This window comes from Oncorhynchus keta, chromosome 1, assembly GCF_023373465.1.
Source record: "Oncorhynchus keta strain PuntledgeMale-10-30-2019 chromosome 1, Oket_V2, whole genome shotgun sequence".
NCBI lineage: Eukaryota > Metazoa > Chordata > Actinopteri > Salmoniformes > Salmonidae > Oncorhynchus > Oncorhynchus keta.
In genome coordinates, this window is record NC_068421.1 from 46,545,216 (window position 1) to 46,573,021 (window position 27,806).

Sequence of the window (27,806 nt, forward strand, 5' to 3'; positions counted from 1 at the left end):
CACTTTCATCCCAACCATAATTTCTGTGTTTTATGTTATAAATTAATAGCATGGTGAAAAACAAGATAACCCCATGTCAAATAACAATATAAAAAGGGTATTATCATTTTTTTTACAAAGATTACAGCAGGTAAAATACATTAATAAAACAATGGCCACTACACATAAAAAGCACACAAGTTTGACGTCTAAGTGCACTTATGGACTTCAAATGTCTAACTGCATAAATATATACTTTTGTTTCCTTTTGATGCAATCTATACAATGTGAACATGACATTTCCAAAAGCAGAAGGATAATATTTCTGATATAACATTGCTGTTGATCTGATGCCCAATGATATAACATGTGACAAATTATGTCTGCTCAATGTCATGATTCTGAAATCATATATCACATATAATTGCTAGTAGCTTATGTGTGCCTGTCTTAATGCTACTTCCACAGGAGTCCTGAGCTTTCTGGAAGAGGCTTGTATGGATCTACTCTGACAAAATAAGTGCCTGACTTGACAAGTGTTCTTTACTTTACATGGTAGCGTGAAAATGAAAGGCTAAAAAGCATATCAACAACTGGGTCATTGACTGATTTTCTGTGAGACAAAATACCTGGAAACCAAGCTTGTCTTGGAGACAGGTAAAAGCATCAAAGAGTTGTTGCCTGACGTAGCTTTATTTGCTAGACATTTCTACTGCTTCACCATGCCTGATCCTTTGACATTGAGATCGTCGATGTGTATTTTCCTTCCTTCAGGTTTTGGTTTTACTTTGTCCCTGAGGGGGGAAATTAGAAAGCAGACATAAATCATTCATCCATCAACCCACATTTCAATAAACCATTGATCAACTGTAGTATAATACTTGACACTTCAATCTTAACCGAAATGTGCACTGATGTAGCATCCAGAAATGGTTTGTTTTGGTTTACGGCCACTCCTCGAGCGGATCTGTCCCACGTGTCATTATATGACCCAGGACACATGATGACTGACCTACGTCCCTGGTCGGGGCCGGTGGCGGCAGTGAGGGCTGCCCGATGCATCACCCTAGGCTTGGGGGCCTCCAGAAGGGACTTGGGGGCCTCCAGAAGGGACTTGGGGGCAAATGGTCGGAATTTAAACACCTCTTGCTGCCACTCTTCGTCAAAGGACTGCGCCTCGGCTATGAGGGGAAAGGGCAGAGGTTAGGGATCAGGAACAGTTTAGGTATCACTCTGTGGGATGCTGTGATTAACCTGGCAAGGGGCAGTTCCTTGGAATTTGAATACCTTATTTTCTCTGAGATAGGAACATAACGGAATGTCTCAGACTATATAAACCCCAAACAGAGCTGGGATAGGAAAATCCTCTGACAGTAAATTCTGTATTTTTTATGACTATTAATCGAACACTGATGATAACCTATATGCCTTAAAATAATAATCAAAGCATCATAAAAAACTATTAATAAATTGGTAACACTTTAATTAAAGACCGCAAGTATTATGTGTTATTCTTATAAGTATGTATGCACATTTGTGATGTTTTTCAGGCTTATAATATGATATGTCCCTTTATATAGGACATTTTCAACAGACTCAAGTAATGATCATTATTTTTATTTTTTTATTTTACCTTTATTTAACCAGGCAAGTCAGTTAAGAACAAATTCTTATTTTCAATGACGGCCGAGGAACAGTGGGTTAACTGCCTGTTCAGGGGCAGAACGACAGATTTGTACCTTGTCAGCTCGGGGGTTTGAACTCGCAACCTTACGGTTACTAGTCCAACACTCTCACCACTAGGCTACGCTGATGAGATGATAATAAGACATAAGGGGGTGACACATTCTTTCAACATGTCTTACAGTGCATTAGAACCACATCATAATGCATAATCACCTGCAGGGTTAAAGTAAAGTATTACCCTTTGTTTTTTTGGGGGGGATGCTGACCCCCTTACACTACAACTGACTTACATTCATCCAGATTCTGGAAGTCCTGGTTGAGCTCCCGTTCCCCCGTCCTCTTGTTGTGTTTTTTCTCCACCACGTGTCCTCGGTCCTGGATGTGGTGTCCAATGGACATCTTCTCCAGACCACTCTCTGAGTCCTTCAGGGACTGCCGAGTCTCCTTAATCTAGACACGGGGACAGCCAATCAGAATGAGTTACCAAAGAGGCGATGGACAATAATGACTGAGAAAGCCAGCATCAGGAAACTCTTGCTGTGTCAGACATTCAGTTGAAGTCAGAAGTTTACATACACCTTAGACAAATACATTTAAACTCAGTTTTACAATTCCTGACATGTAATCCTAGTAAAAATTCTCTGTCTTAGGTCAATTAGGATCAAAACTTTATTTTAATAATGTGAAATGTCAGAATAATAGTAGAGAGAATGATTTATTCCAGCTTTTATTTATTTCATCACATTCCCAGTGGATCAGAAGTTTACATACACTCAATTAGTATTTGGTAGCATTGCCTTTGAATTGTTTAACTTGTGTCAAATGTTTCTGGTAGCCTTCCACAAGCTTCCCACAATTATTTCGGTGAATTTTGGCCTATTCCTCCTCACAGAGCTGGTGTAACTGAGTCAGGTTTGTAGGCTCCTTGCTCACACACGCTTTTTCAGTTCTGCCCACAAATGTCCTATGGGATTGAGGTCAGGGCTTTGTGATGGCCACTCCAATACCTTGACTTTGCTGTCCTTAAGCCATTTTGCCACAACTTTGGAAGTATCATTGGGATCATTGTCCATTTGGAAGACCTATTTGCGACCAAGCTTAACTTCCTGACTGATGTCTTGAGATGTTGCTTCAATATATCCACATAATTGTCTTGCCTCATGATGCACCAGTCCCTCCTGCAGCAAAGCACCTCCACAACATGATGCTGCCACCCTTTGTGCTTAACGGTTGGGATGGTGTTCTTCGGCTTTCAATCCTCCCCCCTTTTCCTCCAAACACAACGATGGTCATTATGGCCAAACAGTTATATTTTTGTGTTATCAGACCAGAGGACATTTCTCCAAAAAGTATGATCTTTGTCCCCATGTGCAGTTGCAAACTGTAATCTTGCTTTTTTCTGGGCGGTTTTGGAGCAGTGGCTTCTTCCTTGCTGATAGGCCTTTCAGGTTATGTCGATATAGGACTTGTTTTACTGTGGATATAGTTACTTTTGTACCCGTTTCCTCCAGCATCTTCACAAGGTCCTTTGCTGTTGTTCTGGGATTGATTTGCACTTTTCGCACCAAAGTACGTTCATCTCTAGGAGACAGAATGGGTCTCCTTCCTGAGCGGTATGACGGCTGCGTTGTCCCATGGTGTTTATACTTGCATACTATTGTTTGTACAGATGAACGTGGTATCTTCAGGCATTTGGAAATTGCTCCCAAGGATGAACCAGACTTGTGGAGGTCTACAATTTCATAGATTTTAGGTGTATGAAAAAAAATCTCCCAAAACCCTATACACTGATTATGAACACCTGTTCTGAATGTGAAAGACAAAATATTTAAGTGCCTTTGAATGGGGTATGTTAGTAGGTGCCAGGCGCACCAGTTTTAATGTTTCAAGAACTGCAACGCTGCTGCTTTTCACACTCAACAGTTTCCCTTTGTGTATCAAGAATGGTCCACCACCCAAAGGACATCCAGCCAACTTGACAACTGTGGGAAGCATTGGAGTCAACATGGGCCACCATCTTGTAGAGTCCATGCCCCGACGAAAGAGCATCTGCTAAATGACTCAAATGTAAAATGTTTTACATACAGATACATACTTATATTACTGTCAACAAATGTAGAATTTGCCCTGTTTTTTATAAACAAAAAAATATTTCTTACATTTGCTTGTGTAAAACCTAGCAGTACTACTTATTTCTCTGAGAGAAATATAAAGCATTTTGCTAAAATAATTGATTTGTCTCTAAAAATGAAACCATCAAGTTATAGAGTTTAAACAAATACTGTGCATGTCTGTCATTGAACATCCCCATGCCATGATTAGATAGTGAAAATAAATACACCAATCTCTTTCATAATTTCTTTAAACAATAAAAGCTAATGAATGGATGTATAGCATTTTGGAATTAAACTGTTCTTATACTCTCTATATGACTCTGAGGGCTTGCTGTTCTCGTAAACAACTTCTTCCTTAGTGTTCAGTGCAGTATCAGCTTGGAGAGCCCTCCCCCAGCCACTCAGCAGTATCTCTGGCCATACTTGAGTGTACATACCCCGCCAGGGGCGCGCCGTGTCTGGGAGGAGGCCTGGAACACTTTGGGGGGTTCGTCTCCAACCTTGGAATAGGTCATCACTGAGGAAGAGCTGAATGAGTGGGCGTTGGTGTTGCCGTTCGAGTCTGTGGACAGGTTCTCCTGGAAAAAAACCCACACACTAAATCAGCTGGGCTTGACCATCTGGACCCTCTATTTCTGAAACTATCCGCCGCCATTGTCGCAACCCCTATTACCAGCCTGTTCAACCTCTCTTTCATATCGTCTGAGATCCCCAAGGATTGGAAAGCTGCCGCAGTCATCCCCCTCTTCAAAGGGGGAGACACCCTGGACCCAAACTGTTACAGACCTATATCCATCCTGCCCTGCCTATCTAAGGTCTTCGAAAGCCAAGTCAACAAACAGGTCACTGACCATCTCGAATCCCACCGTACCTCCTCCGCCGTGCAATCTGGTTTCCGAGCCGGTCACGGGTGCACCTCAGCCACACTCAAGGTACTAAACAATATCATAACCGCCATCGATAAAAGACAGTAATGTGCAGCCGTCTTCATCGACCTTGCCAAGGCTTTCGACTCGGTCAATCACCATATTCTTATCGGCAGACTCAGTAGCCTTGGTTTTTCGGATGACTGCCTTGCCTGGTTCACCAATTACTTTGCAGACAGAGTTCAGTGTGTCAAATCGGAGGGCATGCTGTCTGGTCCTCTGGCAGTCTCTATGGGGGTGCCACAGGGTTCAATCCTCGGGCCGACTCTTTTTTTCTGTATATATCAATGATGTTGCTCTTGCTGCGGGCGATTCCCTGATCCACCTCTACGCAGACGACACCATTCTACATACTTCCGGCCCGTCCTTGGACACTGTGCTATCTAACCTCCAAGCGAGCTTCAATGCCATACAACACTCCTTCCGTGGCCTCCAACTGCTCTTAAACACTAGTAAAACCAAATGCATGCTTTTCAACCGTTCGCTGCCTGCACCCGCACGCCTGACCAGCATCACCACCCTGGATGGTTCCAACCTTGAATATGTGGACATCTATAAGTACCTAGGTGTCTGGCTAGACTGTAAACTCTCCTTCCAGACTCATATCAAACATCTCCAATCGAAAATCAAATCAAGAGTCGGCTTTCTATTCCGCAACAAAGCCTCCTTCACTCACGCCGCCAAACTTACCCTAGTAAAACTGACTATCCTACCGATCCTCGACTTCGGCGATGTCATCTACAAAATTGCTTCCAACACTCTACTCAGAAAACTGGATGCAGTTTATCACAGTGCCATCCGTTTTGTCACTATAGCACCTTATACCACCCACCACCCACTGCGACTTGTATGCTCTAGTCGGCTGGCCCTCGCTACATATTCGTCGCCAGACCCACTGGCTCCAGGTCATCTACAAGTCCATGCTAGGTAAAGCGCCGCCTTATCTCAGTCCACTGGTCACGATGGCAACACCCATCCGTAGCACGCGCTCCAGCAGGTGTATCTCACTGATCATCCCTAAAGCCAACGCCTCATTTGGCCGCCTTTCGTTCCAGTTCTCTGCTGCCTGTGACTGGAACGAATTGCAAAAATCGCTGAAGTTGGAGACTTTTATCTCCCTCACCAACTTCAAACATCTGCTATCTGAGCAGCTAACCGATCGCTGCAGCTGTACATAGTCTATCGGTAAATAACCCACCCATTTTTACCTACCTCATCCCCATACTGTTTTTATTTATTTACTTTTCTGCTCTTTTGCACACCTGTACATGACCATCTGATCATTTATCACGCCAGTGTTAATCTGCAAAATTGTAATTTTTCGCCTACCTCATGCCTTTTGCACATAATGTATATAGACTCCCCTTTTTTTATTTTCCTTTTTTTTATTTTTTCCTACTGTGTTATTGACTTGTTAATTGTTTACTCCATGTGTAACTCTGTGTTTGTCTGTTCACACGGCTATGCTTTATCTTGGCCAGGTCGCAGTTGCAAATGTGAACTTGTTCTCAACTGGCCTACCTGGTTAAATAAAGGTGAAATAAAAAATAAAAAAAGATTGACGTGAGTATAAAGTCATGTAGAACACACGTGCTAAAACACTAATGAACAAAGTCTGTCATAAAAATATAATTAATTCATTCATACTATTACCCTTCTAGTAATTCTATTTGTATGGGCTGTGTGGGGTCTGAGAAGAGACACAACGTGACTCACAAAGTTTCTGTGCATGTCCTCCATCCTGTTCCTCACGCCAAACATCATGCTGTCCAACATACTGAATGGATTCTTCGACTCCATGTCCTGCAGAGGGAACAAGAACAATGGGCCATTCAAAACTAACTTTAAGGTCCATACCACCATTACAATAGACATCCATATACCATACAATATAAAATCTCCCTCCACGCTGTACCATCATAGGGGCAAAACTTCCACTAGTCGAATTTCCACTTATTTTCCCATTGACATCAATGCATGACTGGGTGAATGCTTGACTTATGCTAAAGTAAGGATTCACACCATAGCTTAACAATTATACTCATAATCTAGATTGTTAAAATCTATTTAGATATGTAGGCTAACTTCACTCATCACTATATTGGACATCTTTCATCAATCAGAGATACACGGAGAGTGATTCCTTTGTCCGCCTGGAGCGTGTACACATTTTGACGTCATCAGAGCGTGCAGTTGAACACTGTATGCTGTTATTTTTTACTAAAACATAACCAATACTCGTTAAATATACAGTACCAGTCACACCTACTCATTCAAGGGTTTTTCTTTATTTTTACTATTTTCTACATTGTAGAATAGTGGTGGCATCAAAACTATAAAATAACACAAATGGAATCATGTAGTAACCCAAAAGTTTTGAACAAATCAAAATATATTTTATATTCATCAAAGTAGCCACCCTTTGCCTTGATGACAGCTTTGCACAATCTTGGCATTCTCTCAACCAGCTTCATGTGGAATGTTTTTCAACAGTCTAGAAGGATTTCCCACATGTGACGCGTTTCAGGACACTAGGCATATAACGCGAGTCACGACTTCACAGGAGAGCCATTTGAATGTTTTTTATTTTGATCAAAATGCATTTTTTTGGCAGAAAGGCCTTCTGGAACGTGAACTTTCATGTGCCTTAATCACAAACTTATATGTCTGTAAAAATGAATAAAATTGTTAAATGACGAGCCTTGTTGGTTAAGCCACAGGAAAGTGAGCAACCTTCCCACAAGCCATGATTGGCTGAGATAATGAGTGGGCTGGACATGCCGAGAGAGGAGTTTGGATTGGTCTGCCATATAGAGGGCTTCTGTCTATTTGAGCTGGTCAGTCGGTGTTGGTAATCCTGTTGAAGGCTTTTTTTTTAAAAGTTTTTTTTAATGCTGCTCTCCACTTTCTGGAGGATCGAGTTTTGAAATCAGTGGAATTAGAGTATGATAGCTAAAGAGATGGAGAAAACACCGGCCTCCGGATTACATCTTCAAACTAAGGGCAACCATGGCATCCGTGACAGGGAAACACGTCCATCATGCATGATGATGTATACAGACGGGTAAGATAGCTAGCTACATTTTCAGATATTACACAAAAGTGGTTTCATTTCAAGCTAAAGTGTACTGTTAGCTAGCTAACGTTACGTGTATGACGATATTATTCGTATCCCAGAGCCATTTGCTTTGCTAGTTAGAGCCTAATGTTAGCTAGCTAACATTGAACCTGGTTGGTTAGCTCCCAGCAGATTTGCGCAGGGTAGTGTTTAACTAGCTAAAGTTAGCTGGCTGGCTCGTTAGCTAACGTAACGTGTGTGATCTTACATGTTGTTTACCTAGCTAGCTGGCTAGCTACATGTCTTAAGCTAAAGTGTACTGTTACCTAGCTAACGTTACGTGTATGACGTTATTACACCTGTTGAATATGGCCAGTGTCAGTAAACGTTAGCAAAAAAGCGTAATTAAATTGTTGCCAGCAGAGCTGGTTAGGCTGTTTCTATGTTATCCAAAGGTAAACAAATCTTCGGCCAGAGCGTTAGGTGTGCGCTATGAACGCTCCGAGAGCGAAACGAGATGGGTGGGGCTAAAGCTTAAGATGGTGTGAACGATGCTGAATGGGTGTAGACGAAAAGCTCTAGATACCAAAACATTCAAAGACCATTTCCTCAAAAGTGAGTTAACAAATGTATCAACTTTCAAAGCAGTACTACTTTCCCAATGTTCCTCAAAATGCAGTGTATGATATACTATGTTGTAGCTGAGTCTCTACTTTTATCCAATGTAAAAAACACAATTTTACATTTTGCTACATAAGACCAAATCCAGGTGGTGAGTTACATATCTTGAGCACTTGTTGGCTGCTTTTCCTTCACTCTGCGGTCCAACTCATCCCAAAACATCTCAATTGGGTTGAGGTCGGGTGATTGTGCAGGCCAGCTCATCTGATGCAGCACTCCATCACTCTCCTTCTTGGTTAAATAGCCCTTACATAGCCTGGAGGTGTGTTTCGGGTCATTGTCCTGTTGAAAAACAAATGATAGTCCCACTAAGCGCAAACCAGATGGGATGGCGTATCGCTGCAGAATTCTGTGATAGCCATTCTGGTTAAGTGTGCCTTGAATTCAAAATAAATCACAGATAGTGTCACCAGCAAAGCACCCCCACACCATCACACCTCCTCCTCCATGCTTCATAGTGGGAACCAGATATGTGGAGATCTGTTCACCTACTCTGCCTCTCCATCTCAGTGGATAGATATGTTTTGGTAACGTGCATTAGTTGGGCATATGCAACCTTTATGATTTGGAGAAAAAAAAACATCACAACCGCAAAAATCACACTGATAAGTTAGCATAGCTTTAGGCTGCGTCCGTTAGGGCACCCTATAGTGCAGAACTTTTTACCAGGGCCAATAGGGCTTTAAATCAACATCCTGTGCATGTCATTGGGTAAATAGAGTTTTTGACTGTTTTACAATACTCGACCCAACCACATGATCCTAGTCTCTCTTGTAGTGGAGTGTAAGTTACAGTAACTAACCACAGGCCTCCTAGGACTGCTAGAGTGAGCTAAATCACTAGGCTGAGCCACCATGGGTACCAGCCAGCCAGCAGAGTTGATCTGGCCCGCTGTGGGTGCCAGCTGGCTGGGGTAATATTTGACCCAACACCATCAACAGGAGGGGTCAACCAGCTCGTAAAACAACCAGGACGTGTGTGCATGACCACACGCACACTAATACTGGTAGATACAATCGCATGCACACACACATGTAGCCTAGTAAAGCCTACACATACACTTGGTATTGGGTGCATACATGCATACTCCCACATCTTACCAATTTGGCATGGCACATATGCACTGTGAATGTGGCCTTTGCTCAGATTCACAATATATCAAATGTATTTATAAAGCCCTTCTTACATCAGCAAATATCTCAAAGTGCTGTACTGAAACCCAGCCTTAAAACCCCAAACAGCAAGCAATGCAGGTGTAGAAGCACGGTGGCTTGGAAAAACTCCCTAGAAAGGCAAGAACCTAGGAAGAAACCTAGAGAGAACTAGGCTATGAGGAGTGGCCAGTCCTCTTTGGCTGTGCCGGGTGGAGATTATAACAGAACATGGCCAAGATGTTAAAATGTTCATAGATGATCAGCAGGGTCAAATAATAATAATAATAATATAACAAATAATATAACAAATATTACGTTATTACCATAACTCCAGCTAGATTCAAACTTGCTGTGTGTGTCTATAAAGATAGTCAGCTTATGGCTGAAACAAGGAATGGTGCTGCATTATAGCATTTGAGTAGTCTGCCGGACTAACCGTGCTATCAACACAGCCGAAAGGCGAAAGCGACTGGCTTATCCTCTGAAAAGCAGTACAATACAGAATGAACATAGAGTGCAGAGCAGCAGCAACACAGACATAAGCACACACATATACACACGCACGCACTCACAAAGAAGCCTGAGAAAGCAAGGCACCACTGAGACAGGAAGGCTCATATACAAAATAGTGTCCGTCTTTACACATGTATTCAGTTTGTTCTCAGTATGTAGTCTATAGTCTCTTTAGCTTTGTTTTCTTGTTATATTACACTGTGAAGCTGAACCTTAGCCCTTCCCACATTTACATGGGGCCTAGAACCTGCTGAATGTGCAAATTGGGAGAAAGACTATTTCAGTCCTAGCCGCTGCTCCCCTGACTCTCTACTTCAGGGTGTTTATAACCCCTGGAGGCCTGGGCAGGCATCCTAAACATCCCAACCCAAGCCAGGGGCACCGTATGTGGATACAGACACCAGAGAGAGAGGGAGAAAGGTTTGGCTGGAGCTCAGCCTGGAGGGTGTTGAGAGAGCTATGCTCTCCATGTAATTGGGACCCGTTGCCATGGATTACAGGGGGTTTAACACTGAACACATATCCTCGTTCTGAAAAAAAACCTGCATGGACCCAACGGGTGGGCAGATGGGCGGGGGGCGGAGAGTCTGGGTCTATCTCGGTTGCTCGCTCAGCTCTTTTCCAAAGGTCAGGGTGATGTAAAACGCTCCTCGCTGCCCCTGATATGCCTGTACGTAGCACGACGGGCCAATTATATCTCTGAATAGCATGTATAAACGAATAAATGCCCGTTACACTCGCATATCGGGCATATTTTTAGATGGCCGCAGAGGTTGATCGTGTAAAAAGTATTGACTCGCAGGGGCTTTAATACATTATTTTGGGGGCGGCTGTGCTACTGCTCGATTTAAAAAAAAACTCATGGTCCCCTTTCCCCCCCTCCCAGCCTGTCATGGCATCGCGTCTTACTCTTTTCCCTCCTCTCGCTGGTTAAAGCGGAGCTATGAGTCACACTGAGGCCAGGGCATAGGGCTTTAATTTCAGCTCTCAGGGAATGGAGGGACAGGCGAGCTGTGAAGGCATGGGTTCTAGGAACTGTTAGAAACCACTGGGGAGGCTAAAGATGCTACCCTAATAAAAAAATTAAAAAACTGGTCAGCAGATTAATGATACAGAGAGTAGGAGTAACTTTAGCGACAAAGTGCCCATTTCCTTTTATAAATCAAAACACATGATAAAGTTTGTTTTATTATGACAGGTATATAAAAAGCTGAAATGTGATCTTGGCTTTAATTAACCCAGTGAAATTAAATGAACCGAAATAAAACAATTTTATATTTTCTTTAATGAGTGATTAAAGTGAAGCGAAATAAAACAAACTCCTCTGAATCCAAGGTATCTTATGAAAGATTATATTAACTAAGCAAGTAGTTGAGTGTGATGGAAGGGAACGAAATGAGATATTCCCAAACAGCCAAACAACCTTTGAGAGGAAAGACTAAACATATTCACAGTCTGGGGGGGATCGAATGCTCAGCAAAATGGCAAAAGAAACAGCAGCTTTACTTCAACGATGGTGTGAATGTCTGTGTGCGTGTGCTGATGTGTGTGTGCTCTTGTGTGCACGTATCTGATATAGGGTGCGGATTCACTAAAGCATGCGTGATACTTGAGATCGGTAGCGGAGCAATAATATCTTTCATAGCTGCTAACCCTTCTGCAGTGGGTGCCAGAGCACGCTTGCCAAGCAGATGGAAGAGCAAAAGGAACAACCCAAAACAACATCCACCCAGGGCCGGATTAATGCAGGGGCTTACCGGTGCTGAAACCACTGGGCCCAGGCCCGTGGGGGGCCCGGTGTGGAAGCAAAAAAAAAAAAAAAAAAAAAAAAAATATATATATATATATATATATATATATATATATATATATATATATATATATATATATAATAATAATAATACTAAAATTACAAACAAATATTATCTATACTGTATACAGTGCCTTCGGAAAATATTCTCAACCCTTTATCCACAGTGTTACATTACAGCCTTATTCTAAAATTGATTCAACCGTTTTTTCAATCTACACACAATACCCCATAATGGCAAAGCAAAAACAGGTTTTTAGAAATTGCTGCCAATTAATTAAAAAAATTGAAATATTACATTTACATAAGTATTCTGACCCTTTACTCAGCACCTTTGGCAGCAGTTACAGCATTGAGTCTTGAGCTTGGCACTCCCATGCTTCTCTGCAGATCCTCTCAAGCTCGGTCAAGTTGAATGAGGAGCGTCGCTGCACATATATTTTCAGGTCCCTCCAGAGATGTTCGATCGGGTTCAAGTTCAGGCTTTGGCTGGGCCACTCAAGGACATTCAGACTCCTGCGTTGTCTTGGCTGTGTGCTTAGGGCGTAGTCCTGTTGGAAGGTGAACCGTAGTCCCAGGCTGAGGTCCTGAGCACTCTGGAGCAGGTTTTCATTAAGGATCTCTCTGTACTTCGTTCATCTTTGCCACGATCCTGACTAGTTTCCCATTCCCTGCCGCTGAAAAACATCCCCACAGCATGATGCTGCCACCACCATGCTTCAACGTAGGGATGGTGCCAGATGTAAGGCTTGGCATTCAGGCCAGAGAGTTTAATCTTGGTTTCACCAGACCAGAGAATCTTGTTTCTCATGGTCTGAGAGTCTTTAGGTGCCTTTTGGCAAATTCCAAACAGGCTGTCATGTGTCTTTTACTGAAGAATGGCTTCCGTCTGGTCACTCTATCATAAAGGCCTGATTGTTGGAGTGCTACAGAGATGGTTGTCCTTCAGGAAGGTTCTCCCATCTCCAAAAAATAACTCTAGAGCTCTGACAGAGTGACCCGTCTCCCCTGATTGCTTAGTTTGGCCGGGCGGCCAGCTCTAGGAAGTCTTGGTGGTTCTTTCTTCCATTTATTAAGAATGATTGAGGCCACTGTGTTCTTGGGGACCTTCAATGCTACAGAAATGTTTTGGTACCCTTCCCCAGGTCAGTGCCTCGACATAATCCTGTCTCTGCGCTCTACGGACAATTCTTTCGACCTCATGGCTTGGTTTTTGCTCTGACATGCACTGTCAACATATATACAGTTGTGTGCCTTTCCAAATCATATCTAATCAATTGCATTTACCACAGGTGGCCTCCAATCAAGTTGTAGAAACATCTCAAGGATGATCAACGGAAGCAGGATGCACCTGAGCTCAATTTCGAGTCTAATAGCAAAGAGTCTGAATACTTGTCAATAAGGTATTTCTAAAAACCTGTTTTTTTTCTTTGTCAATATGGGGTATTGTGTGTAGATTGATGAGCGAAAACATTTATTTGATTCATTTTAGAATAAGGCTGTAACGTAAAAAATGTGGAAAAAGTCAAGGGGTCTGAATACTCTCCGAATGCACTGTATACTTTGCATCCCTCGTTTACTCAAGTGTTTCCTTTACTTTGTCAGTTACAGGTTTGCCTACAGCCGGGAAGACCGCAGTTTGGGCAGCATGCACGCCAAATATATTGCTTGTTGCATTGTGGCTATAGACGTATAATCCATAGAAGGGTTTTGTAACCTCTTACCCTGGCAATTTGACTGTTAAACTTATGGGTACACTAGCAATGGATGCCAGTTCTGACTTGAATGGGAACTGCCATCTATGGATTATATTTCTATGGATGGTTGCAGCTGTTGCTTTGCCTTTTGCAGATTTTAAAATACAATCGCGGGAAAAATGTATAGTTTGGAAAGAAAATCCTACTGCTGAAAAGAGAAGACTAATCAGTCTGTAGAACCAATAGAAACTATTTTTTATTTTAAAAAAGCAAAGCCCTGCATCCACCAGTAGCTTTTCAAAAATCCCTACAACAGCCCACTGCTACAGAACTAACCACCGCTGTTGCACAGTGCACCACACGCTCTTACCAACAACACCTTCAACTGTGAGCTAGCCTGCTACAGTAGCGCTCTTTAAAGCTCTCTAAAACAGTGTCTACCTCCCAAATGGCACCCTATTCCCAATGTAGTGCTCTACTAATGACCTATGTAGGCTGGTGAACGTTGAAAGTAATTACCAGGGATAAATATACTGAGCACACGGGGAGGGGTGCAGGATTAGCGAAAGGACACAGGGACTAAGTTTAGCACCTCAGGGCTTCTAAAGCAGGGCAGCTGCCTGGTAATCATGAGACCTTTATACTGGGAGAGAAGGTGTCTTTAGGGGAAATGGGAGCAAAGGCCCATTAGACAGATCTCGGTCATGACCATTAGACACCAAACGGAAGAAAACGGATTGAAAAAGGGAGAGACAACTTGAACTTGTTCAATAAGAAACACTCATTTTCAGAATCTGTTGCAAAATGTTTTAGAACATTTTCATGTCCGAATGAATATGACCATTAGACCATCGATCAATCCTCAAAAAGGGCTTTAGTTTTTGAGCAGTGGCGGTCGGTGCCGTTTAAGGTTGCAAAGGGAGGGTATATTACTGGAAACTTTCTAAGTTTACCAGTATACTACCAGAATTTTGGTATCATTCAAGGAGGTTATCTAATATTTCACAAGATGTCTAGTGGCCCTTTTGGGTACTTCAGATTTTTACAGGTGTTTCATTATCTCTTGCTCTCTTTCTGGTCTTATCACATGTAAAATATACAAAAAAATTAAATAACATGATTTTCAAATAAAACATTTAATGACAAAGCTGTAAACATTAATATAAACCATCAACTTAGTTAATAACATTGGTGTTAATGAGGGTTTCAGCCTGAAATATCCTTTGTATTTGTTTTAGTTTATTTTATTTTATCAGTATGCATTTGTTGGTAATGTTTTTGCATCAAATTGGTGGCAGCAGTTGTGAAAAAAGTAAATATTGGAAGAGTTGCATAGATATTTGAAAATAATGCCATTGTTGATGAGATGCTTTTTTCATTAATTAGGCTATTTTCTCTTGAACATATGGTCTACCTACTAGAAACTCATGGACAATATGGAAATAGAAAAAAATGAATACTATATATGAATTTTTCAAAAACAAGTTATTCAAGTATAATTGACCAAAGTTTACAATAGATTGCCATAGATGTTCTGTTAATGACCAAAATTACTGAAGATTCCGGTAACTTTGGTAAACTACAGGTCGCTTTGCAACCCTAGCACCGTTTAAGATTATAGCATAATATAAATAATGACAATAATATTCATACGAGTCATTCGTATGAATGGAATATGAATGACTATCATTCATATTCCATTCACCCAGCTCAATGTAACATTGATAGGTTTGGCTAGTAACCTACTACATGTTTCTGAAATTTGCCCTATACCCATCATAAGGTTCCTACAACCCAGCCTAAAACTGTAAGTTTGCAACTACGCTATAAAGGTTTGAGAGACAAATTTGAGTAAACAAGGTGACAAACAGTGATGCATTCAATACTGCCTTGCACACTCTTGCCTGCATCTAGCTGATCTGGGGTGTGTAATCATTAGTCCAAACAGTTGCACCTCCCGAGGTGCTAACCTGTTGCACCCTCTATAACCACTGTGAATATTATTTGACCCGGCTGGTCATCTATGAGTGTTTGAACATCTTGAAGAACAATCTGGCCTTAATGACCATGTACTCTTATAATCTTCACCTGGCACTGCCAGCAGAGGACTGGTCACCCCTCAGAGCCTGGTTTCTCTCTAGGTTCTTCCTTGATTCCAACCTTTCTAGGGAGTTTTCCCTATCCACCATGTGCTTCTACATCTGCATTGTTTGCTTTCTGGGGTTTTAGGCTCAGTTTCTGTATAAGCACTTTGTGACAACTGCTGATGTAAAAAGGGCTTCATAAATACATGTGATTGATTGATTCTTTTTTGCAACTAAAACAAGAGTTTCTATTGGACAAATTTAGGTAAGTCCCTCTCTGTTTTGTTCTGTTTCCATTTAATCGTTTTGCAACAGAATTGGCGCAATGAATACACCTTTAATCACCCACACACACAGTTCACTTTCATAGCAGAAACACACAGCATCACTTGCTCTCACCTTTCCCCTTCACTTGTGAACACCAGTGCACAACAAAACAGGTGTCTGTGACAAGGAGCAAAAACCTCTAAGACAAACATTTATACCATAACCGCTACACAGCCTACATTGTTGTCACCATATTAATGCTATTGTCACCTCCTGAGTGGCGCAGTGGTCTAAGACACTGCATCGCAGTGCTAGCTGTGCCACTAGAGATTCTGGGTTCGAGTCCAGGCTCTGTTGCAGCCGGCCGCGACCGGGAGGCCCATGGGGCAGCACACAATTGGCCCAGCGTCGTCCGGGTTAGGGAGGGTTTGGCCGGCAGGGATATCTTGTCTCATCGCGCACTAGAGACTCCTGTGGCAGGCTGGTGCAGTGCACGCTGGCACGGTTGCCAGGTGTACGATGTTTCCTCCGACACATTGGTGCGGCTGGCTTCCGGGTTGGATGGGCATTGTGTGGTTGGGTTGTGTTTAAGAGGACGCATGGCTCTCGACCTTCGCCTCTCCTGAGTCCGTATTGGAGTTGCAGCGATGAGACAAGACTAACTACTACCAATTGGATATCACGAAATTGGGGAGAAAAATGGGGTGGAAAATACAAAAAAATAAAATAATAATAATGCTATTGTCAACAAACTAGAAATAATTCATTAGTAAACCCACAATCCAATCCATGTGTATAATCAGGCAGTAGTGTACAGCAAGCAGATTAGCAGTTACACCAGCGGGCCCTGTTGACAATACATCAATAAAACAGAAAGCTTACCTTGACTTGGAAGAGTTGCAGTGTTGGATAGCCTTAGCCAGCTAGCTAACATAAATAACATTCCACTCTGTTCGTTTGAGTCAGGTTGTTCAGTAGGCTAAATTAGCTGCATTAGCTAAGTGAAATGTAAACTAAGAAGAAGAAAAAAGTACAATGACATAACTCTCTCTCTCTGCTGCTTCTCCTTCATTTTTGATGAAGTTAATTTGTTCAAAACTGTTCAACTATTATCTTTCTCACTTGGAGTCAACTACTCACCACACTCTATATACTGCATTGCTAGCTAGCTGTAGCTTATGCTTTCATTACTAGATTTGTTATGTGATCCTTTGATTGTCTGGACAACATGTCAGTTCATACTTTAAGAGCTCTGATAGGTTGGAGGACGTCCTCCGGAAGTCATTATAATTACTACGTCTATAGAAGCGGGTGAGAACCATGAGCCTCCTAGGTTTTGTATTGAAGTCAATGTACCCAGAGAAGGATGGAAAATAGCTGTCCTCCGGCTACACCATCGTGCTATCCTCTAGAAGTTCTACATTGAGGCCAATGTAGACCTTCATTACAAAACAGTATGCTTCAAATCAGTTATTTGGTGACGTGAATATATTTAGTATAGTTTTATCTAAAAACGATAACTTAAATGTATAACTATTTTTTTCTCCTGAAATTCACTGAGTAGGGTGGTCTTCCCCGTCCTGCTCTGAGGAGCCTCCAATGTACCCCGACTCGATGTAAAACAACACAACCATGTTTTGTCACATCTCTTATCTCTCCCATTTATGAAATGTGTAAAAATATTTTACCTCAAATGTGGTTAAATTGATAGATATTGTGACACCCCCCCTAAACTAAAAAAAAATGCAGAATATGCCTGGCTGGAGGGGGGAGGGCCACATAAGCTTATGTAACCCAATATTGCAAGCTCTGATATTGAGAAGATTTTGAATACAAGTAGTCAGTTGTCTGCACTACATACACAGACAGCATTAGCATATCTTAATTAGCATATTAGAAATATAGACCTGTAAATACAGAGATACAATAGAAGGAAATAGCAAATACAGTACCTTCAGAATGTATTCACACCCTTTCACTTCTTTCCACATTTTGTTGTTACAGCTTGAATTAAAAACTTATTAAATATAGATGTTTTTGTCACTGCCCTACACACAATACCCCATAATGTCAAAGTGAAATAATGTTTTTCGAAATAAGTTCAGGAGTAAACATTTGCTTAACCATTCACATAAGTTGCATATGGACTACCTCAAAGACCAGGGAAGTTTTCCAATGCCTTGCAAAGAAGGTACCTATTGGTCGATGGGTAAAAATGTAAAAAGCAGACATTGAATATCCCTTTTAGAATGGCGAAATTATTAATTCCACTTTGGATGGTATATCAAGACACGCAGTCACTACAAAGATACAGGCATCCTTCCTAACTCAGTTGCCAGAGAGGAAGGAAACCGCTCAGGGATTTCACCAGGAGGCCAATGACTTTAAAACTGTTTAATAGATGTGATAGGAGAAAACTGAGGATGGATCAACAACATTGTAGTAACTCCACAATACTAACCGAATTGAAAGAGTGAAAAGAATGAAGCCTGTACAGAGTAAAAAATATTCCAAAACATGCATTATGTTTGCAACAAGGCACTAAAGTAATACTACAAAAACATGTGGCAAAGAAATTAAGTGTCATGTTTGGGGCAAATCCAATAGAACACATTATGAAGTACCACTCTCCATATTTTCAAGCATAGTGGTGGCTGCATCATGTTATGAGTATGCTTGCAATCGTTAAGGACTGGGGAGTTTTTCAGGATAAAAAAATAAACAGAATGGAGCTATGCACAGGCAAAATCCTAGAGGAAACCCTGGTTCAGTCTGCTTTCCACCAGACACTGGAAAATTAATTCACCTTTCAGCAGGACAACAACCTAAAACACGAGATCTACACTGGAATTGCTTACCAAGACGACAGTGAATGTTCCTGAGTGGCCAACTTACAGTTCTGACTTAAATCTGCTTGAAAATCTATGGCAATACTTATCTAGCAATGATCAACAACCAATTTGACAGCGCTTGAAGAATTTTGAAAAGAATAATGGTCAAATATTGTACAATCCATGTGTGCAAAGCTCTTAGAGACTTACACAGAAATGCTCACAGCAGTAATCACTGCCAAAGGTGATTCTAACATGTATTGACTCAGGGGTGTGAATACTTATGTAAATGAGATATTTCTGTATTTAATTTTGAATAAATGTGCAAATATTACTAAAACATGTTTTCACTTTGTCATTATGGGGCAGTGTGTAGATATGTGAGAGAAAACAAATATATCTAATCAATTTTGAATTCGGGCTCTAACACAACAAAATATGGAATAAGTAAAGGGGCATGAATTCTTTCTGAAGGCACAGTATGAATATTTATGATTTTTGCTATCTGATTAATAGACAACTTTGCTGTCATTCAGTGCTGCATAGTTCTGCCTGACAGAAATGCATACATTACATTTACATTTAAGTCATTTAGCAGACGCTCTTATCCAGAGCGACTTACAAATTGGTGCATTCACCTTATGACATCCAGTAGAACAGTCACTTTACAATAGTGCATCTAAATCTTAAAGGGGGGTGAGAAGGATTACTTATCCTATCCTAGGCATACACTAACTAACACGTTTATGTTGTGGCTATTGTAATCTCATTGGCTCTAAGAAAAACAATTGGGCTCAGACACTGTAAACTCTCATTGTGGATTGTATTTGTTCAGCCCCTACTCTTGCAATACAACCTGACACTCATTGTCAAGAAATTCCATCAACTTAGTGGGCCTTCACATGACATAGGAATGGCAGTTCTCCAATGTCAATGCCATCCCAAATCTCCCAGTCTGCCCTGGAGACGCCATACATGTTGACATTATAGGTATGGGGAGGATGTAACAAGCTCATAAGGGAGGTGTTCCCCACATTGAACCAAAACAACCTGACACTCATTGACGAGAAATGCCATCAACTTACTGGGCTTTCACATATGATAGGATTTGCACCTCTTCAATGTCAATGCCATCCTGAATCTCCCAGTCCTCGATAGGTCCCCACCACCAACAGTCCTCCCATCTGGCAGTTACCACAGACAGAGACACCATGGAATTGGACTGTCACATGTCAGTAGGCCGTTCAATAGCCAAAATGCCACCTGGAAAGTGTTGTCGTGCATTGCCATCATATGTACCTATTTTGCGATGGCTAGCCAGCCCATGTGATACCGGAACTGGACTTGCATGTAAAGAATAAGCTTTCATGTTGGGGTGACTCATGCATTGGTCTGGGAAACTGTGCAGTAATCCCAACATCCCTTTAAGGACATATGCCATCTAGGGCAAACAAGAGGCCCCTTAGGGAGGTCAAACTGAAACAAAGATGTTATATGTCAGGGCTGCCCAACCCTCTTCCTGGAGATCTACCATCCTGTGGGTTCAATCTAACCCTAATTTAACACACCTTATTCTACTAATTTGCTGCTCAACAAGACCTTAACTAGCTGAATCAGATATCCTAAATTAGGGCTGGACTGAAAACCTACAGGGCAGTAGATCTCCAGGAAGAGGGTTGGGCAGCCCTGCTGTATGTGATCGTGTATGGTGGCTGGGGATTGACTGTGAGATAGTGGTCTTTGTGCACCATGCTTGACCAGCACCACCTCCTCTGCAAACCCCTTACAGTCCATCAAAGCCCAGGGATCATCTTTAAAATGTACAGTATGTATGTCTGGAGCTGTAACACTTCTTCCTGAGGTCGCCATCACTGGTTCTGTCACCCTCATCTCCTGCTGGTCCTGTCCCAGACTGTATTCGCAGCCAACTATCCACAGTTAATATCGTCCAAATTATCATCCTACCCGACTTCCAGAAGAATATTAAGGAATTTTTAGGATGTGAACTGCAGGAATTGTGACAAATTAAAAACTAAATTAAGCGTTGGAAAGGTCTATGGGCAGGTCTGTTTGTGACAGCCCTTTCAGACTCTCCTTCAGAACTCGACAACTAACCATTTCACTACTGAAGTATCCCCAGAATCATTTTCAGGCTGAGATAACATTCCAATTAGTCAAAGGGTCCTGTTGGCTTCAGGGTTGGGCTCAATTCGAATTGAAGTCAGTCGATTCAGGAAGTGATTTGAATAAAAAATTCTAAAATGTTAAAACCTTTTACATTAATAGCTTTTCCTTTTCAGTTTGTTGAGAAGTCATTGAAAATAGATGCCCTTTTCTCAATAATTGAATTGGAATTTCAGTTTACTTTCTTGAATTGACCGCCTTCAATTCAAATTGAGCCCAACCCTGGTTGGCATGCAAGCTTCACCCCCAGAGAGTCTGCACCCAACTGTTGTAGAATTGGAAACTGATCACCACACAGCCCCAATATCCTGCCCATCATAAAGATAGATAGCTTGCCTAGAAAGATAGCTTGCCTAGAATGGCCAGTTACCTATGCAAGCTGGTCAGGCCCCAGAACTACAAACACTATTGGCTACTTTGTCTCCTCACCCTGTTAGGACACACTCATGTCCTGGTCACCTCAAAGACTTTAAGTGTGCAAGGTTGATTCAGTTTCAGTGGGGAAAGAGGAAAAAGGTTAGCGCTGTACATATACGCTACTAGAATGACTGAATGTTGTATTACAGGTTGCTTTCCTGTTACTTGGTTATGCTATTATGTGCTTTGTGTCGTCAAAGGTTTGTTATTATATTTTTCAGAACTGCCCATTGTAAGTGTGTGAATGAGATGAACACACATTGAAAAGCTATTTGGATCTGGTATTCAAACAAGAGGCAGTGGCAGTGCCACCCATTGTTCTAGATATGCCAAGATGAAACATTTTTAAAGACAGAAAAACACATTCAATCCAAAATGAACAAGGGCAAATTATATACAGGCAATGGTGTTTGAATGTAATCATGTTGACCATATTGGATTCCGAATAAAATGGATTTACACCAAATCAGTCTTTATGGGCATGAGTGTTGTATACAATTATGGAAAACATCTAATCTAATTCCGATGTCGGAGCCCACTTGCTTTACTTAGAGCAGATTACACTTGCCACAACATCAGAAAACATGTGTAACTGTATGTACTTTTGTCAGGCAGGATGATACACTGAATGAGAGCACATTTGAGATGGAAAGTTAGAATTTAAGCACGTGGCAAAAAGTAAAGCTTACATTCATCATAAATATTTATAGCTGACATTTCCGCCTATTGTATCTCTGTGTTTACAGGTTTATATTACCAAGATGCATTACGATATCCTAATGCTGTTTGTGTATGTATGTATGCCAGACAATTGACTACTTGTATTTTAAAATGTTGCGATATCAGAGCTTGCAATATTGGGTTACATGAGCATATGCGGCCCATTTCCCCTACAGCCAGGCATTATTCTGTACTTTTTGAATTTAGGGGGTGTGTCAAAATATCGATCAATTTAACTACTTTTGCAGAAAAGTATTTGGATACAACCATCCATTTCATAAATGGGAGACATTAGGGATTTGAAAAAACATGGTTGTGCTTTGTTCTACCTCGGGTAGGGGTATCTTAAAAAAATGTGGTGACCTTCCCACCAGCCTACATGTTCTATTTGCCTTCTGATAGAAAATGCATATAACTGCATTGCAAAGCTGAGCTAATAGGCTAGTGTTTAAATGTAATGAAACTGTAATTCAGTACTGTTGAAATTTACAGAGAAAATTAACCACACACTGAATCCTAACTTTGCACATGGTTAACTTTGCAATCATGCATTAATGTCAAAAATGTTATGTACAAGGATCTCAAGTCAGGATTCAGGTCTATGAGAAAACAGAACTATATTGTGATAAACTCATAACCAATGCTGTCATGAGAAATGTGTACAGTGTGTCCTTCCTGATTTGCTGCATGTAACCATGGGCCAAACAGCTATGAAAACAAACATGTCTGTTTTGACGTGTCTTTTCAACAGCTCGGGCAGCAGGGTCCTCAAGAGGGCCATTGGTGTGTTTGAGTGAGAAAGCACTGTGTCAGTGGAACAATGCTCTAAATATACCCTCCTCAGGCCAAAGATAGCTGGCCAGAGAGGCGAGGGGTTGCCCTTCTACAACCCACCACACTCTCCAGTGCCCCAGCAGAGCAGCAGCAGAGGTTCAATAAGCACTATAGCATCGCTGGCCTGACCTGGCAGCAGGGGAGGGATCCGGTTACACGTCCATGGCCATTTTCCATCACGGCCCCAGTAAACCTAAGCCCTTTTCTTTTTTATCTCTTTCGGCTGGTCAGCGTTCTTGTTTGTTTGAAAGCTGGACGCTGAAATGAGGGAGGTGGGTGGAGGGGGGCGAGTTGTGGTGCAGGTGTTTGGGTTCCTTCACTCACTGACACAGATAAAGGAGGACAGTATGTAGGTCAGTACCAGAAACTGACCAACTCCTGGGCTAAGGATATGATTTCACACCTTCACCAAGAGAGTACAAGTGAATGGGGAGAATCTACAAAGTACTGGGAGGTATGGTCGCCAGTTTCTGTTTCTCAAGCCAAGAGAACATACAGTGCCTTGCGAAAGTATTCGCCCCCCTTGAACTTTGCAACCTTTTGCCACATTTCAGGCTTCAAACATAAAGATATAAAACTGTATTTTTTTGTGAAGAATCAACAACAAGTGGGACACAATCATGAAGTGGAATGACATTTATTGGATATTTCAAACTTTTTTAACAAATCAAAAACTGAAAAATTGGGCGTGCAAAATTATTCAGCCCCTTTACTTTCAGTGCAGCAAACTCTCTCCAGAAGTTCAGTGAGGATCTCTGAATGATCCAATGTTGACCTAAATGACTAATGATGATAAATACAATCCACCTGTGTGTTTTAAAGTCTCCGTATAAATGCACCTGCACTGTGATAGTCTCAGAGGTCCGTTAAAAGCGCAGAGAGCATCATGAAGAACAAGGAACACACCAGGCAGGTCCGAGATACTGTTGTGAAGAAGTTTAAAGCCGGATTTGGATACAAAAATATTTCCCAAGCTTTAAACATCCCAAGGAGCACTGTGCAAGCGATAATATTGAAATGGAAGGAGTATCAGACCACTGCAAATCTACCAAGACCTGGCCGTCCCTCTAAACTTTCAGCTCATACAAGGAGAAGACTGATCAGAGATGCAGCCAAGAGGCCCATGATCACTCTGGATGAACTGCAGAGATCTACACCTGAGGTGGGAGACTCTGTCCATAGGACAACAATCAGTCATTTTTTGCACAAATCTGGCCTTTATGGAAGAGTGGCAAGAAGAAAGCCATTTCTTAAAGATATCCATAAAAAGTGTTGTTTAAAGTTTGCCACAAGCCACCTGGGAGACACACCAAACATGTGGAAGAAGGTGCTGTGGTCAGATGAAACCAAAATTGAACTTTTTGGCAACAATGCAAAACGTTATGTTTGGCGTAAAAGCAACACAGCTCATCACCCTGAACACACCATCCCCACTGTCAAACATGGTGGTGGCAGCATCATGGTTTGGGCCTGCTTTTCTTCAGCAGGGACAGGGAAGATGGTTAAAATTGATGGGAAGATGGATGGAGCCAAATACAGGACCATTCTGGAAGAAAACCTGATGGAGTCTGCAAAAGACCTGAGACTGGGACGGAGATTTGTCTTCCAACAAGACAATGATCCAAAACATAAAGCAAAATCTACAATGGAATGGTTTGAAAATAAACATATCCAGGTGTTAGAATGGCCAAGTCAAAGTCCAGACCTGAATCCAATCGAGAATCTGTGGAAAGAACTGAAAACTGCTGTTCACAAATGCTCTCCATCCAACCTCACTGAGCTCGAGCTGTTTTGCAAGGAGGAATGGAAAAAAATGTCAGTCTCTCGATGTGCAAAACCGAGAGACATACCCCAAGCGACTCACAGCTGTAATCGCAGCAAAAGGTGGTGCTACAAAGTATTAACTGAAGGGGGCTGAATAATTTTGCACGCCCAATTTTTCAGTTTTTGATTTGTTAAAAAAGTTTGAAATATCCAATAAATGTTGTTCCACTTCATGATTGTGTCCCACTTGTTGTTGATTCTTCACAAAAAAATACAGTTTTATATCTTTATGTTTGAAGCCTGAAATGTGGCAAAAGGTCACAAAGTTCAAGGGGGCCGAATACTTTCGCAAGGCACTGTAGCCTGGTCCCAGATCTGTTTGTGCAGACAAATGTTTGGCATTATAAAGAGTTGACATAATAGCACAAACAGATAAGGAGAACAAATCCAAAGGGAAATGCTCTCCAAGTAAGAAGACCAGCTTAATGATAGGGTATGAACTAGAGGCACTGAAGCAGTCACCTGTTTGAGATTCAAGCCAACAACCCTCTCCTGACCTGACATATCCTAGTCAGGATCTGTATGTGCTTTAGCCAATATCGATACTCCCAGGCTACTCGTGTCATGCACATTGAGCATAGAAAATGCACTTTACAAATGTATTATTATTATTATTATGTGTGGGACCTAACCTGGTTCACCAGAACAACACATTGGCCCTAGTTACCCTACCCCAGTCAGTGTGTCACAGTCAAAGCAGTAGTCCTCACCCTGTGGTCCTCCCGTGGCACCATGCTAGTGTTGAGTTGGCCCCCGGATACGTGGCCCCTTTCCCGCCCTCCAGTCAGACTGGGCATGAAGTCCCGACCGAAGGGCTCTGAGAAACTCCGCATCATCTGTTGTACACGGGTATTGTGTGCCTGGAATGGATCCCTGTGGAGAAGACAAAGAAGAAGAGAGGGAATTAGCCTCAACGTTCCCAGAGATGCTGGTTCTGTAATTCTTTGCAGAATTGATGACTGTGTTGATGAGTGAAAAACAAATGGTCCTACCTTGACGAGCTGTAGATTGGAAAAGGGGAAAGTGGGGGGAGATAAAGGAAGGAAGGAAACTTCTTAACACCAGGCATTCACCATTTCATAATTTACTGTCTGTCATACAACCAAATTCACAATTAATATGAGTAGGCATAGTTGTATTAGTTATCAATTAGTGGAACACCTCCCCAAACACATAAATGAAGGAGGCAGTGTTGCTCTGCCTTATTTTTTAGGTCAAATCAGTGATTGGCATTTTTCTGTGTGAAAATAGTACAAATAGTCATAGCTTGATGTGGGGTGGGTGGGAACAACCGGAGGGTTTTGGGTGTTCGGAGCGGCTTCACTTCTGTGTAGAATATATGTTTTAAAAAATAAAATTCTACTAATAAAAATAGTAATAGCAAGAACATGCAACTGGGCATTGCAAGTGGAGGGCTGGTTTGTGGATTGAAGATGGGGGTTGTAATGTAACAATTTATCATATTTTATTGCAGGCCTAAGATATGTCAAGGATCTAGGCCAGGTGATTAATAGATATTTCATTCTCTCACTTATCCTGGGGAATGGGTCACAGCATCTATTCACCAATGAAAAACATGAAGCAATGTTTTGCTGACAACGGTAAGTCTATGCCTTGAGTAGTAAGTACCATGCTATTACTGTAGCCTACATGTTAACCAGTAGATATTGAAAGAAATTAAACATTGATGTCGGTGTGCCTTAGTTGTCATTTAAATGATTTAGAATATAACTCTATATATACACATGGGGCATAAGTCTTCAAGGTGCAGGGCAGAGCACAGGCAGGTAGCCATGCAGAAAGTGATAGCTGTTCAGCAGTCCGATGGCCTGGAGATATAAACAGTTTTTCAGTCTGGAACTGCTTATATAAGGAAATAGGCTATGCTGATAACAAAGCATTGGAATTGGGCACACAATTCCCCATAATAATATATTCAACCTATTGATTGTGAATGCAGCTCTTAAAACATAACATTATAGATAATAGCCTACATAGTGTCATTGTAGAGACGGGGTGGGTAGCATACAGTCGTTCTTGTCTAATTTCTGAGACAATGTGTCATGTTCAAAGTGTTGTTGACTTTTGACTGCTATTTGAAATAAACATTATTTTTCGAGAAAAATCTCCAGACAGTCGAATGAATGAGTGTCAGAATACAATAAAGATACTACTTACGAGAAGAAAGGGTCCTCGTCAAATTCCCTGAGAAGACTGTTAAACATTTCCACAGGTGTTGGACGGGGAAAGTGAAGTATGAAATATCTCTTTTCTGTCTCCTGCTATGAAGCGGCTCCAACGACCGGGTGTGTGAACGTTACAGTCCCCCGCGCTCGGTGTCAATGAAGTTACCATCGAAACTTGCCACATTTTAGAACGTTGGGCTGATGAACAAACAGCCACATGACCTCCGACGAACACTGCGATTCGCTGGCTATTCAAAGCTCGAGCGGCTCTATCAGCACAACGCAATGTTGTCAGTACCTGTCGTTACAACGGAGCGAGCTCCATAAATTTAACTCGGCAAGTCAGTTAAGAACGAATTCTTATTTTCAAAGAACAGTGGGTTAACTGCCTGTTCAGGGGCAGAACGACAGATTTGTACCTTGTCAGTTTAGGGATTTGAACTTGCAACCTTCCGGTTACTATAGTCCAACGCCCTAGGCTACCCTGCAGCCGATTGACTGCATTGTTTGAATGGAATGTTAGCATATTGGCAATTGAGATGTTTTGGGATGAGTTGGACCGCAGAGTGAAGGAAAAGCAGCCAACAAGTGCTCAGCATATGCGGGAAATCCTTCAAGACTGTTGGAAAAGCATTCCAGGTGAAGCTGGTTGAGAGAATGCCAAGAGTGTGCAAAGCTGTCATCAAGGAAAAGGGTGGCTACTTTCAAGAATATAGAATATATTTTGATTTGTTTAACACTTTTTTGGTTACTCCATGTTTCCAAATGTGTTCTTCCATATTTTTTTTCCACAATGTGGAAGAAATGAATGAAAGAAAAAGCCTTGAATGAGTAGGTGTGT

The 27,806-nt window shown here is 41.6% G+C and overlaps 1 protein-coding gene across 1 annotated transcript; it reads right to left on the reverse strand.

Annotated features, from left to right (window-relative positions):
- Window positions 1-15: 15 nt before the first annotated feature.
- LOC118386614 (myeloid leukemia factor 1-like) lies at window positions 16-27,141 on the reverse strand. Its single transcript, XM_035774308.2, has 7 exons — window positions 26,958-27,141; window positions 25,490-25,652; window positions 6,422-6,508; window positions 4,217-4,357; window positions 1,956-2,115; window positions 992-1,160; window positions 16-773 (listed from the first exon to the last, which is right to left on the reverse strand). Exons 1-7 carry the CDS (start codon window positions 27,002-27,004, stop codon window positions 689-691), a joined length of 852 nt encoding a protein of 283 aa, XP_035630201.1. The 5' UTR covers window positions 27,005-27,141; the 3' UTR covers window positions 16-688.
- Window positions 27,142-27,806: the final 665 nt, after the last annotated feature.